General features: G+C 37.0%; 1 protein-coding gene across 9 annotated transcripts in view; it reads right to left on the reverse strand.

Moving 5' to 3' along the window:
• The window catches only part of PTBP3 (polypyrimidine tract binding protein 3), a 116662-nt gene that overhangs the window by 19414 nt on the left and 81374 nt on the right, over window positions 1-15874 (reverse strand). For all 9 annotated transcript variants that reach the window (XM_032240364.1, XM_032240362.1, XM_032240361.1 and 6 more), the window contains 2 exons: window positions 14351-14461; window positions 12599-12773 (listed from right to left, as the gene is read on the reverse strand). In XM_032240364.1, coding sequence (XP_032096255.1) covers window positions 12599-12773; window positions 14351-14461 — 286 coding nt within the window. The remainder of the gene's footprint in view (window positions 1-12598; window positions 12774-14350; window positions 14462-15874) is intronic.

Raw genomic sequence — 15874 nt, forward strand, 5'->3', positions numbered from 1 at the left:
TATTCTTCACTGTCGGCCACAAGAATGCCATGTCTCAAAAAGGAGTGGATCTTTGGTGTTGGCCCTAGATTAAAAAGACAAGTGGAAGATGGCTGCAAGAGCTTATTCACAGCTACTGAGGCATGTGGGAGAGAAAAACGTTCCTTTCTATAAACAACTGATGAAGAGGGGTAGTTTTTAGGCATGGCAAAGTGGCTAATACATATGGCTACAGCAGGGGTGAGGCAGAGCTCTAGCAAGCAGTATATCTGAGAGAAATGAGGAAAGATTTTGAGATAACTATTACAGAACATTCAACAGAAATACATAAAAGAACTGGCAAACAATTATCACAACCAAATTTAAATAACTGTTTCCCTGTAAAATAAGATAATAAGAACATTTGCTAATATTTGACAAAACAGGCATTCTTCAAGTGTCTATATAATCTACACTACCTAAATGAGCAGAAACAGAAACATTATATAGCAAAGTAATCTGTTAGACAACGCATTCGTATCTTCATTTCATGAAAAATGTTTCAGGTCTGAATGACTAAGAACAGATTCTTCACATTTAGAAAATGTACCACCATGATAGCAACTAAGGGAATACAAATTAATACATGAGATAACATTTTAACCTATGAAATCAGTTTATCACAGTGTTATTTAAAACAGCAAAATCCTAAAGAAACAAGCTTAATGTCTAAATTGGAGAATGATTAATATAAACCAACCTTACTGCAGAAAATGCCCAATGAATGAGTATAAAGACTTTCTTTAAAAAAAAAAAAAAAACAAAAAAAACTAAAAGTTGCCATGATTATAAGGAGTAACTAGGCTAAAACTCTAACCCTGTGACACTGAGCTTTGGTTTGGTCAGCTTCATGGGTTGGCAGGCCAGAAGTAAATCCCAGAGTAGCCCAAGGTGGGAAGTCAACAGGACACTCTCACTGCATTAATCTATTAGTATAGACTGAAAATAATCTACCCTATCTACTACTACTCCCATCTTCAGAGGACTACCAGGAAGGTTAGCTTTGTGACTAGCACGGAAAGAAGAAAAGTCCCTGAAAAGTTCTAACAAAAAGGAAGCCTTCACAAAAATTTACAATCTAGATTTACATTTCTTGGAAGTCTAAAGGAAAACCAAGCTATTAATTTAGGTTAAAATGATCCCAAATGTAGAGCCTTTAATATTGCAGGCAAATTCTCTCTGGAGGAACAAACACCTTGATCCTGAGCCTCAAAGAACAATCATAATTAATTCTCCAAGTAAAATGAATAACTCATCCCCACCCTCTCCCACAAAAAACCCAAAAAGTCAGAAATATCTAAGCAAAAAGAAAACTGTAAAAAATCTGAGATACTAAATTAAGCAGATGAAGATTTAAACAGTAAGTTTGAAAAAAGGCATACAAAAAAAATCTGTAGTACAGGAGACGCTTTTTAAAAATGAACCAAATAAAATTTCTAGAAATGAAAGCCACAATTGCTAAAATCTAAAATTACAGGACAGATTTAACAACAATTAAATCAAGTTGAAGAGCGCCATCAGTGAACTGAAAGTTAGGTCCTAAGAAATTCTTCAGAATGCAGCCCAGAAAGGAAAGTAAGTTTGATACACTGAGGACAGAGTGGGGGGGAGCTATAACATGTCCTATTAAAGCTCCAGAAAGAAGAGAAATTGTGACAAGGGGAAATATATGAAAGGATTTCTACAACCACTAAAAATAACAATCCACTGACTCAAGAAGTCCAATGAGCTCTAATTAGAATAAAATCCTTAAATGAATACATCATACTGAAACCACACCAAAGAAAATGGACACCAAAGAAAAGAAAAATCCCTAAAGAATAGCCAGTAAAAAAAAAAAAAAAAGACGACAACAAAGCAGCAATTAGCTTGACAACTTTCTTTTTTTGAGACAGAGTCTCGCTCGCTATGTCTCCAGGCTGGAGTGCAGTGGCACGATCTTGGCTCACTGCAACCTCCAGCTCCCAGGTTCAAGTGATTCTCCTGCCTCAGCCTCCCGAGTAGCTGGGATTACAGGCACGCGCCACCATGCCCAGCTAATTTTTTGTATTTTTAATAGAGACAGGGTTTCACCATGTTGGCCAGGATGATCTCAATCTCCTGACCTCATGATCCGCCCGCCTCGGCCTCCCAAAGTGCTGGGATTACAGGTGTGAGCCACCATGCCCGGTAACAACTTTGTAAGAACAACAATGGAGACCAGAACATCATAAAATGGTATCTTTAATATGCTGAAAGAAAAATATCTCTCAACCTGGAACTTTATACTCGGCAAAAATAACTCTTAAACTTGATAACGAAAGATACTGGCCGGGCACAGTGGCTCATGCCTGTATCTAATCCCAGCACTTTGCGAGGCTGAGCTGTGCAGATCACCAGAGGTTGGGAGTTCTAGATCAGCCTGACCAACATGGAGAAACCCTGCCTCTACTAAATACACAAAATTAGGTCCAGCACGGTGGCTCACACCTGTAAGCCAAACACTTTGCGAGGCTGAGGTAGGCAGATCACCTGAGGTTAAGAGTTTTGAGACTAGCCTGGTCAACGTGGTGAAACCCCATCTCCACTAAAAATAAAAATAATTAGCCGGGTGTGGTGGCATGTTGTCTGCAGTCCCAAATACTTGGGAGGCTGAGGCAGGAGAGTTACTTGAACCTGGGAGGTGGAGGTTGCAATGAGCCAAGATCGCACCATTGCACTCCAGCCTGGGCAAACAGAGTGAAATTCCGTCTTAAATAAAAGATAATTGGGGGCAAATAACTTCAAATACGTTACCACAGACCTTTCCTAAGTGAAATACTAAAGAGTGTCCTTCAGGCAGAATATAACTGTTTTCAGATGGCATGTCTGAGTTGCAAGAAGGAATGAAAAGCCTAAAGAGTTATATATGGTTTAATGTAAATGAACACTGATTGTACAAGACAATAACAAATTGCAAGATTAAAGTCAAATAATGTAAAAATAAAACAAAAACATCACAGGTTCGGAGGACGTAAAAGGAGTCCAAATGTTCTAATATTCTTCTATTATGTAAGAAAAGGTACAGTTATTAATTGACATTAGATTTTGGTAAAATGTGTAAAAGTTAAAAATTCTAGATAAAAACAAACAGTACTAAACTTCAAACCAATAGTGGAAAAACAGAATAATAAACATTCATTCAGCAAATATTGTTTACATGGTTATTTTGCTTCAGGCATGGGGAAACATTAATAAACTAAATAGGCACCCTACTCTCTTAAGTCCGCCCCGGTGAAGCTTAGTAGAGATAAAAATAGAATAAGCAACACATACAATATACAGTAAGTTAATTGTATAGCATGTAAGAAGGTGACAATATGGAAAAAAACAGGCTGTGCACAGTGACTCACACTTAGAATCCCTGGTACTTGAGAGGCCACGGTGGGAGGATCACTTGAGGCCAAGAGTTCAAGAGAAGCCTGAGAAACATAGTAAGACCACCCCCTGCACAAAAATTTAAAAAATTAGCCAGGCATGGTGGTGCATGCCTGTATTCTCAGCTACTCAGGAGGCTGAGGTGGAAGGATTGCTTGAGCCCAAGAGTTCAGGCTGCAGTGAGGCATGACTGCACCACTGCACTCCAGCCTGGGTAACAGAGTGAGAGAGACCTGCTGAAAGAAAGAAGGGGGGGGGGGGGGGAAGAAACTAAAGAAAAGGAAAGAAAGAAAAAACAGAAAAAACCAGGAGAGTTCTGAGGAAGAGCTGCTCAAGACAGGTCAAAGAAGGCAGATGAGAAAAATCTCTCTCAGTGTAGCTGGGAGAAAAGCACTCCAGGCAGAAGAAACAACCAGCGGAAAGATCCAGAGGTTGGAACATACCTAAAATGTCTGACAATAGGGATATCAGTATTGGCGGGTAGAAGGATGATGTAGGGGAGCATGTAAAAAGAATTGTCAAAAAGAAAAAAGACGGTACAGGGCCTGTAATCCAATGTAAAGACGGGGGCATCGACTCTGAAAGAAATAGAAACTTTTGGAGGGTAGTCGGCATTAGAGTAAAATGATTTTACTTAATTTCTTTTCTAACTTACACACAATAAAAGGCATATATACATGTATATGTATTGTATTATGTGTTTCTGTGTATGTACAATGTGATGAGTTTTGATATACTGTCATGCACAGCAGTCAATAATGAACCACATATACAATGGTGGTCCCATGCCATTATAATGGAACTGAAAAATTTCTATTGCCCAGTAATGTTGTAGCCATTGTAACACTGTAGTGCAACATAGTACTCGTATGTTTGTAGTGATGCCAGCATAAACAAACTCAATAATAAAAAAGTACAGTAAATATAATTATGTACAGTATATACTATACAATGTAGTAAGTAATAAAGAATTATGTTACTGGTTTATATACGTACTATACCACACTTTGTATTGTTATTTTAGAGTGTACTCCTACTTGCTTTTGTTTTTTTTAAACTTAACTGTGAAACAGCTTTAGGCAGGTCCTTCAGGCGGTAATCCGTAAGAATGTATTGTCATTATGGGAGATGACAGCTTCATGCGTGTTACTGTCCCTGAAGACCTTCCAGTGGGACAAGATACAGAAGTAGAAGCCAGTGATATTGACAATCCTGACCTTGCGTAGGCCTAGGCTAATGTGTGTTTGTGTCTTAGTTTTTAATAAAAAAGTATAAAAGGTAAAAAAAAAAAAAAAAATTCTTAATAGAAAAAAGTTTACAGAATAAGGATATGAAGAAGAGTATTTTTGTACAGCTTGTACATAAAAAAGTTTGTACACAATGTGCTTGTGTTTCAAGCTAAGTATTATTACAAAAGAGTCAAAAGTTAAAAGTTTATAAAGTTAGAAAGTTACTGTAAGCTTATTTTATGTATTTATTTTATTTTTTAAAAACTGAGTCTCACTCTGTCGCCCAGGCTGGAGTAGTGGCATAATCTGGGCTCAATGTAGCCTCTGCCTCCTGGGTTCAAGCAATTCTCCTGCCTCAGCCTCCCCAGTAGCTGGGATTACAGGAGCCTCCCACCACACCCACCTAAATTTTGTATTTTTAGGACAGATGGGGTTTCACCATGTTGGCCAGACTGGTCTTGAACTACTGGCCTCAGGTGATCCTCCTGCCTCGGCCTCCCAAAGTGCTTGGATTACAGGCATGAGCCACCATACCTGGGCAAGCTAAGGCTAATTTATTATTAAAAAAAGGAAAATATTACTTCCAGTTCTGCAACCTCCACTCATGGGAAGTGCCCTATACAGGTGTACCATTTGTATCTTTCATTCTGTATTTTTACTGTACCTTTTCTATGTTTAGATACACAAATACTTACCATATATTAATTTGCCTATAGTATTCATTACGGTAACATGCCTTACAGTCTAGGTGTGTAGTAGGCTGTATATACGTTTGTGTAAGTATACAACAAAACTGCCTAACGACACGTTTCTCAGAACGTATCCCTGTGGTTAAGCAATGCATGACTGTATATTTAAAGCATGTGAAATTATCATCACAGTCAAGATAACAAATATTCCCATCATTCCTGAAAATTTTCTCATGACCCTCCGCAATCCATCTCTCTCCAAACCTTGTCCTCAGGCAGCCAATGACCTCACACTATAGGTTAGTTTGCATTTTATCAAAATAATATACATACAGAATTATACACTAGGTGTTCCTTTCTGTCTGGCTTCTCTCATTCAGCATAATCCCTTTGCCTTTATCACAACTTTACTCCTTTTTATTGCTGAATAGTATTTGAGTGCATGGAAGAATCATATTTTTATCTATTCACCTGTTTGTAGAATACGTCTAGATTTTTGGCTATTATAAATAAAACTGCTATGAACATTTATGTTTAGTTAGTTAACACTTGTCATTAAGTCACATTTTAATGTATTTATTTATATATTTTTTAGAGATGGGGTGTGCCTGTGTTGCCTGAAATGGAGTACAGCAGCTATTCACAGGCTTGATTAGAGTACACTCCAGCCTGGGCTCAAACACATCCTCCTGCCTCAGACTCCCAAGTAACAGCGACTACAGGTGTGCTGGCCACTGTGCCCAGCAACATTTTTAAATCTCACAAATGACCAGGCTAGGTAGGTGCCAGAGGTTTTGCCAACTTGGAGTGATGTTTGCCTTTTGGTTTTCTTGACGGTATCTTTCAAATGGAGCACTAAAATTATGATGTACACTAGGTAAATTATTTCCTGTTATGTTTTGTGCTTTCTGTGTTCTAATAAACTCTGCATATCCCCAGGTTACAAAGATTTTCTCCTATGTCTTCTTCTGGAAATTTTTTAGGTGTCAATTTATTTGTTTTTAAGAGACAGGGTCTTACTATGTTGCCCAGGCTGGAATACAGTGGCTATTCACAGGCACAATACCACTACTGAACTACATGGGAGTTTTGACCTCCTCCATTTCTGACCTGGACCAATTCATCCCTCCTTAGGCAACCTTGTGGTCCTCTTCTCCCGGGAAGTCACCATATTGATGCCGAACTTAAGCGCAGACACCTGATTAGCACAGCGTACTATAGCCCAGAACTCATGGGCTCAAGTAATCCTTCCACCTCAGCCTCCTGAATAGCTGGAACTACAGGTCCACACCACAAATTTTACATACAGGACTAAGACCTATTTTAAGTTAACTTGTCAGTATGCCACAGGATAACAGTCAATGCTTTTTATCCCAAATACTAATATCCACTTGTACAAAATCCACTTGTTGAAAGATTTTCCCTTTCCCTAGTGGATTAGATTGGCAACTTTGTTGAAAATCAATTGACCACATATGTGGATCTACGTCTAGCCTCTCTCATTATGCTCCATTAATCTCTGTAACTATCCTTCTAACATTACCATACTGGCTTGATTACTGCAGCTCCATATTAAGTCTTACAGCTTAAAAAGAAAAATGTTTTCAGCAGCTCTATTCTAAATACTTTCCTTTTCCATTTTTATATTAATTTTAGAAGTTTGGTCTATCTCACTAAAGCAAGAAAAAAAATTAAAAGTCCCAGGGATTAGGCCGGGTGCGGTGGCTCACGTACTGTAATCCCAGCACTTTGGGAGGCCAAGGTGGGTGGATCACTTGAGGTGAGGCAATTGAAACCAGCCTGGCCAACATGGTGAAACTGTCTCTATAATAAATACAAAAAAATTGCTGGACATGGTGGCAAGTACCCATAATCCCAGCTACTTGGAAGGCTGAGGCATGAGAATCACTTGAACCTAGGAGGTGGAGGTTGCAGTGAGCTGAAAATGTGCCACCGAACTCCAGCCTGGGTGACAGAGCGAGACTCTGTCTTAAAAAATAAAAAAAGGCCCTAGGATTAGAAGAAAGGATATAAACTGACATTATTTGTAGATAATATGATTATACATATTGAAATGCAAAAAGAATCCACAGGCAAATTACTAGAATTCATAAGTTTATTAAGGTTTCTGAGTTATGAAATCAAGAGATAACAATGTTGCATTTCTATATTACCAACAGTTAGAAAACAAAACAATAATGATAGTTCAAACCTACATTGTGCTTATGCTAGTTATCATTTTAAACTCTTCAAGTACATGAGCACATTTAATGTTGGAAACCCTACCAGTTAAGAATTGTTAAGCATTCCACATAGAAAGAAAGGGAAATGCAGAGCACTTAAGCAACTTGTCCAAGATTACACAGCTTATAAATAATGGTCCAGAATCAAAATACAAAAAGTATGGTTCTCAGCCACCATACTATGCCATGTAAAATAAAATTAAAAGTGAGAAGTGCTCAGGAATAAATGCAACCAAAAAAAAGTGCAAATCTTTAAGTCACCCAATGCTACCAAAAGACATTAACAAACATCCAGGCTACAGTGGCTCATGCCTGTAATCCTAGTGCTTTGGGAAGCAGAGGTGGGAAGACCACTTGAGACTAGGAGCTCTAGATCAATCTAGGTAACATAGTGAGACACTATCTCAACAAAAAAATTTTTTTTGATTAGCAGAGCATGGTGATGTGTGTCTGTGGTCCTGCCTACTCAGGAGGCTGAGGTGGGAGGATTGCCTGAGCCTAGAGGTCAAGGCTGCAGTGAACCATAATTTCACCACTACACTTTAGCCTAGGCAACAGAGGAAAACCCTGTCTCCAAAAAAAAAAAGTCCAAATGAATTCAAAGACTGGAAGATTCTATTGTAATGATGTCAATTATCTTCTAACTCATTTGTAAATTCAATGTCATCCCAATCAAAACCCTAATAGCTATTGCTACTTTTTTTTCTTTTGGAACTCGACAAGCTGATCTTAAAATTCATAAAAAATACAAATGGTCAAGAACTGCCAAGATAGTCTTGAAGAAGAAAAAGATAAAAAAGACTTCAGCAGAGACTGACTTCTGGTAATGACAAAAGGAGACAACTAGACCAATGTAGCAAAGCCCAGAAAAATAAGTCTAGTAAATATTAAGCTACACTGGGCGCGGTGGCTCACACTTGTAATCCCAGTACTTTGGGAGGCCGAGGCAGGCAGATCACTTGAGGTCAGGAGTTCAAGACCAGCCTCGCCAAAATGGCAAAACCCCGTGTCTACAAAAAAATATTCAAAAATTAGCTAGATGTGGTGGTGCACATCTATAGCCCCAGCTACTCAGGAGGCTGGGGCATGAGAATTGCTTGAACTCGGGAGGCAAAGGTTGCAGCCAGCCCAGACTGTTCCACTGCACTCCAGTCTGGGCAACAGAGTAAGGCTCTGTCTCATAAAAACAAATGAACAAACAAAAACTTAAGTTAGCAGTATGAATAAATGAATAAAAGTGATGATGGTAAGAAACCTCATCCTCCCAGGTGTAAGCCAGTGTTCTCAGCTGAGAAAAAACACTCTTTTCTATTTTTATTTTTTTCTGGAGATGGAGTCTTGCTCTGCTGCCCAGGCTGGAGTGTGGTAGCACGATCTTGGCTCACTGAAGCCTCTGCTTCCCAGGTTCAAGCAATTCTCCTGCCTCAGTCTCCCAAGTAGCTGGGACAACAGAGACGCGCCGCCACCATGTCCAGCTAATTTTTGTATTTTTAGTAGATACGGTGTTTCACCATGTTGGCCAGGATGGTCTCGAACTCCTGACTTCGAATGATCCTCCCACCTCGGCCTCCCACAGTGCTGGGATTACAGGCATGAGCCACCGCGCCCGGCCAAGAAAAACATTCTTTGTAATAAAATGCTAGCTAATAAAGGTAGAAGAAATGATGGAATTAGCAAATTACCTCACGGCAACCATCACAGTAACAAATAATTTTGGTAACAGATGTGAAAAATAAAAGGTAAAAAATGTTAAGAACAGGGTATTTATTATCTTAACCAGTAAATCATTACAAAAGGAAAAATAGTAACATTACAGGGAAGACACCTGCAAGATCACTTAAATAAGTGACCAAAGCTAACACCACAAGAAAAAGAATAAATTAACATTATGTGTCTCCTAATGTAATGAGGTAGGAAAGACACAAAATTATTTCTGTAGTATTTCCATTCAAAAACATGTATTATGATAAGGAAAAAACAGACACCTATATGGAAAGATATTCTACAAAAAATATCCTCCCCAAACTCTTCAGAAATGCAACAGTCCAACCTGGGCAACCCAGTGAGACTCTGTCTCTACAATAAAATAAAAATAAAAATTAGCCAGGTGTGATGGAGAGTGTCTATAGTCCCACCTACCCAAGAGGCTGCGGTACAAGGATCACTTGAGCCCAGGAGGTTGAGGTTGTAGTTAGCTGTGATCGTACCACTGCACTTCAGCCTGGGCAACAGAGTGAGTCCCTGTCTCAGTGGAGAAGGGGGCACAGGGGCACAGAGAAGCAATAGTTATGAAAGACACAGAATAAAAAAATGTTCTGAATTAAATGACTCGAAAGAAACATGACAAATAAATTAGCCTAATACTTGTTTCGATCTTTACCAGAAAAAATTCTGGGAGAAATTTATTTCCAACACAAATAACACACAATGAACTAGTAACTGGAATACACAAAGAATTCCTACAATTAAGTAAGAAAAGAATGAGAACTAAAGCATAAAAATAGACAAAAGAATTGAACAGGGATGGGGTGAGGTGTAAAAGACTACACATTGGGTACAGTGTATACTGCTTGGGTGATTGGTGCAACAAAATTTCAGAAATCAGCACTAAAGAACGTATTCATGTAAATAAAAAATAGAATTGAACACAAAATTTATAAGGATGAAAAATAAACAAAAATACGTTCAACCTCATTAGTAATTAGGAAAATGCAAGTGAAGACTATGTTAAGATACCATTAAACATACACTAGAATTAAAAGAATGAAAACATCTCATTCCCTTCGTAGAAGACAGCTTGAAAAAATTTTAATCTCACAATGCAGTTATAAACTGGTGCAATCATTTTGAAAACTGGCATTATTAATGAAACTGAAGAAATATGTTCTCTATGACACAACAATTCCTTTCCTACGTACTTCTTGGAGAAAGCTCTTGTCTGGCAGACAAGAACGTTCATAGTAGCATCAAACTAAAAACAACCAAAATATTGGTCAACAGTAAAATGGATCAACAAACCAAAATATATATTATATATTCTTCCAGTAGGATACTATAGACTTGACCGTGCTGAGAATGAATGAACGACAGCCACATGTATGAATATGGATGAATCACCAAAGATATACAGAGCAAATAAAGTCACAAGAGAAAACCAGCAATAGTCCATTTATGTTAAGTTCTAAGTGCAGCTTTAAAAAAAATTTTAAAGTTGCATTTAGGGATATAAAATGAGTGGTAAAAAAACAACAGGAAAACAGAAAGGCAAGAGAATGATTACCACCAAATTTGGAACTGTGGTTTTCTTGGGGAAGGGAGAGTGAAAAAAATTGATGAAGAAAGGTACACAGTGTGCCTCTTCAGTATGTATAAATATTTTATTTCTTAACCTGGCTGGTAATCACATGGGTGTTTATATACTTACATGTTTTATAAGTTTTTCTATAGGTATAACAAGTGTCACTAAAAGAAAGAACATAGTGCTTGTGACTCAGCCCTAGAAACTGTAAAGGGTAACCTTTTGTAAGAGAAAGGACAGCCAGTGAAGTAGGAAGAAAGTAAGGAGAGTGGTGTTTCAGAAGACAAGAGAAAAAACAAGAGAATAGTGAAACTGTGTCAAATATTAGTGAGAGGCAGAGCAGAGAAACTTTCAAACAATATATAAAGTGCATTGTTCTCTGATGAATTACTTATTTTGGGATGTAGACATTGTTTTGCAGTGACTAAGGATTAACAACATTAATGAGAAAGGATATAAACATTCTGATATTTTATATTCAGAAATCAAACTTCTTAACCATATTTTTAAAATGTCCTCCTCCCATAATATAGAACAATCGTACCAAGAGTATATAATTATTAGGACAAGTGAATTCTGACATTTGATAGCTGAGTTTTGGCAAACTTTAATTTGCCCCAATACATGTATTTTTTTGGCCCCAAATATTTCTATCGTTTGTTATTGAAATGGTAATGACAAAGACCTTTGGCTCTGCCAAATCAGGTAAGTAAGTTAGGGGCTGGTAACAAATATAAAACACAAAAATTTGGTCAAAGACGCCAAAACAGAAATTTTAACAATATTATAAAGATGTGTTGAATCATTTGGCTTTTTAAATTAAAAATAATAAAAAAGCTTTCACTTTAAAGTAATGAACTATTTTCTAGAAAAGTTTGGACAATCATTTGATTGTCTTAATTTTATAATTGATTGCCTTAATTCTTTTCATTTTCTCACCTATAAAACATGATGAACTAAATACTATTAAAGTCCCAGTTAGCAATATTTTATGGTGTCATTTGGGAAAGGAAAAATCAATCACAAAAGGTAGTAATACTTTTTCTAAATAATAAACCACACTTTTGAGAACTGTAATACCAAACATAGCACATACTAACCTAGTAAGATACTCAAGCCAGGCCATCCATTGCTTTTTCCTTAAGAGGGTTACTTTAAATAAAAGAGGGAGGCTCTTCAAAGCTACAATTTGCAGAGACAATTTAGAAGGCTGTATTTTTACTAATACAAAACGCAACTTCACACAAGCTGAAGATACAGCTAGAAGTTCTAAAGTTTAAAAAATCAAAATAAATCTTCTCTGGATAAAAGATCATACTATTCATTTAGGTTTGATTTAAAACATCATTATTTAAAAACGGAAAAGGATTTTTCTCAAGAGCATATATAGCAAAATTCTTTTGGCTATAAACTAGCACATTTAAATTAATGTTAATAAGACCATTCATTAGAAGGAAATGGTTTGTGGCTTTTAAAGAATGAATATTATAATGTTGGAAAATAAATTTGTAACTCAATTTCAGATATTCATTTGTTTTGTCAACTAACAGAACCTCCTAATATTAATATTTAATTAATGGGAATGCTTCATTCCATGATTCTTGCTTTCCTTTATAAATCCTGAGAGAACTCAAGAAGAAAATGGCTTACTAACATACATGGCTTAATAAACGAAACTTGTAACTTCAGAAAACTTGCTTTGTGACCCAAAAAGGAACTACTCACCAAAAGCAGCAGCCATAGGGGGTTCAAGGGATGGCTGGCCATCACCAGTAGGAAGGTCTAAGCGAGTGAAGTCTCTGCTTTTGTCATTATTATATTTCACATTAAGGCTGGTGAGCTTGGAGAAGTCAATACGCAGGGTGCAGCATGCATTATAGATATTCTGGCCATCCAGAGCCTAAAGCATGTAAGAAAGGGACTGGTTTTGGCAAGACAACAACACTGATAACCAAGAAGCCTCTATTGACAAAGAGGGGCAATCAGGTGTGAGGCAGAAAGCACTGACTAAAAAGCCAGAGTCAGGTTTATTTTTACCTCACAGTCATTAACTATGAGTCTGAGAAAAAGGAAATCTCTAAGTCTCAGTTTTTATCTGTAAAATAAGACTGATAATATTTATGTTGTCTGTGGTAAGATCAAATAAGAAAGGAGAAATGTGAAAAACTGGAAAACTATTATCTATCACAGAAATGTTCACTATTATGATTATTTTGCCTGTATCAAAAGTTTTAAGATACTCGGATTTTACATTCCATTTTAATTCATTTTAGTATAATTCACATTATACTAGGATGTATAAGCTTTGCTTGGATGAAACAAAGCTTTTGTAAATGCTACTTGTCAGAGCCACAATACATAAAATATTATCTATCACTTATTTTTTTCTCTTGTAAATTTACTTTGCAATACTTTGAATAATAAACTGAGGGAAATGTGGAATCAGTTGTGACCAAAGATTAGCAACCCCTTCCTTTGGAAGAATAAAAATTTACCTTGGGGTATTTGTGGCCACTTATGACATTCGCAAATGCTTGAATTTATAAAAATAGACACCAGAAACCAAAGCACATAAAAATAGAACAAATATAATATAAATCCTAATTTATAATAATGGTCATTGAGAAGTATGCCATCATAAAGGTACAAAATAATATATGCAAGTTCAGGGTACAGCAAATATAAAGGCTATACTCCCAATCAAGTGCCAGACATAGTGTGGTACAAAAAAGTACCATAAGCCTTAGTCCTCATCTTTGACCAAAATGTAGAAACGACTAGCAAAAACTGCTACAAGATGAAATTAGAGTTAGGGATAGACATCAATAGGAGATATGTCTAAGATAACCGAATTGAACGTCGTTTTATACCTTGTCAAAATAGTCAGGTTTTTGTGTACTAAAAAAAAGACAACATGAATTGACAGCAGCGTATTTCCTAAGATTTAGTATCTCTACCAATTCAGAGCTCAACAGGAATAAACACAGAATATAGCTGCAAAAATGGTGAAATCAATCTCTGACTGATTTAACAAAGTAAACGGTCTATAGCCATACCACCCTGAATGTGCCTGATCTCAGAAGCTAAGCAGGGTCGGGCCTGGTTAGTACTTGGATGGGAGAAGTAAATGAAAGCGCAAAGGTAACGATGGCTCTATTAGTCAGCTCACATCAGGAGTACTGTGTTCAACTCCAGACTTTAAACATAACAAACAGAAATTAGTCTCAGAGATGTGAGAGGTGATAGGAAATTTGAGACCATTTCATATGAAGAAATAATGATTTTTAGCTTAGAAAAAAAAAATACATGCAATCATACACTTTAAAATGACTAAAATGGTAACTATTATGTATATTTTAACACAATTTAAAAAGAAAACACATGGTAAAGTGGGGCATGAGAGAAGATATGATGACTTCCTTCAGGTATCACTGGTGTGATTAACAATTGAAAAATGAAACAAAAGATCATAATTACCATTTTGGCATAATGTGCATTTACTGGGTCAGCATACTGAAGCAAGGCTTGAAATTGATTATTCTTTGTAAAGGTGATAATCTTCAAGACTGTGCCAAATTTAGAAAATATCTGGAAAACAGTTCACATTAGGTTACATGTAAGAAAAGTACTAAGCTAATGTATCTTTATAAATACAACTTGGTTCATAAATCCTTTTAAATGAAAATTTTCTCTTTAAAACTGTTGGTACCAAAATGACTTATGCCTAAAACATCAACATTTTAATGCCCATGCCTATCTTAGAACAATGTCTGGCACACAACAGGCACTCAAATAACTAGCCTATTTAATGGCATATATAAATGGCACATTATTAAAATAGGAGGCTACAACAGAAATAATCGACAGGATGAGATATGTTACAAAGCATATGAATAAAAGTGAGAGTCATGGGCCAACTATTTCATGCTGTGAAGAAGCCATCTACTTCTTGAGATTTCTGTAGCCACTAAAAGATGTTCGGCTAGAAGCTGCTCTATTAATTTGCCAAATATTCACGGAGGATTGTTCCAAGCACTGGAAAGACAGCAGTAAACAAAATAGAGACAAAACTATGCCCATATGAAGACAGACAATAAAGAAATGACAAACAAATATCCTAATATCTGGTGATTTTAAAAGTCTTAAGAATAAATATAAAAGAAGGAAAGGGATCTGCATGAACCAGAACACAAGTTGGCATAGTACAGGAGTGGTGGCCAGAGAAGGCCTTTCTGAAATGTCTTTTCAGAGGAAAAGAGGGGAAGGCTTCCGACACCAATATCCTCAGAATACATGTTTCACCTCAGTACCACAAGGGTTCATGGCCAGGGTCACTATTAACAGTAAAAGACTAAATAGGGGGGATAAAACAACTATATATTTAGTTTTCCTCTGTTGGTACAATTTGGCTCTGTGTCACCACCCAAATCTCATCTCAAATTGTAATTCCCCAGATGTCGAAAGAGAGACCTGGTGGGAGGTGATTGGATCATGGAGGCAGTTTCTCCCTTGCTGTTCTTTTGATAGTGAGGGAGTTCTCAAGAGATCTGATGGTTTTAAAAGTGGCAGCTTCCGCTGTGCACTGTCTCTCCTGCCACCATGTGAAGGAGGTCCTTCCTTCCCCTTCACCTTCTGCCACAACTGTAAGTTTCCGGAGGCCTCCCCAACCATTCAGAACTGTGAGTCAATGAAACCTTTTTGTTTATAAATTACCCAGTCTAGGGAGTATCCTTATAGCAGTGTGAAAATGAACTAATATTTACTCAATTTTAAACTTCAATCTTAAAACAGAAACTTGTTCTGCTTTTATTAAAAAGGTAAGTATTCCCTATGCTGGTAAGATTTTGCTGTTACCAACCACTGTGGTATGATAATGGCTTCACTGCAGCCTCCACCTCCCAGGCTCCTCCCATCTCAGCCTCCCAAGTAGCTGGTCTACATCACACCTAATTTTTTATTTTTAAGGTTTTATAGAGATGAGGTCTATGTTAGCCAGGCTGG

Source organism: Sapajus apella, unplaced genomic scaffold (assembly GCF_009761245.1).
Source record: "Sapajus apella isolate SASKATOON/1434 unplaced genomic scaffold, GSC_monkey_1.0 scaffold46, whole genome shotgun sequence".
NCBI lineage: Eukaryota > Metazoa > Chordata > Mammalia > Primates > Cebidae > Sapajus > Sapajus apella.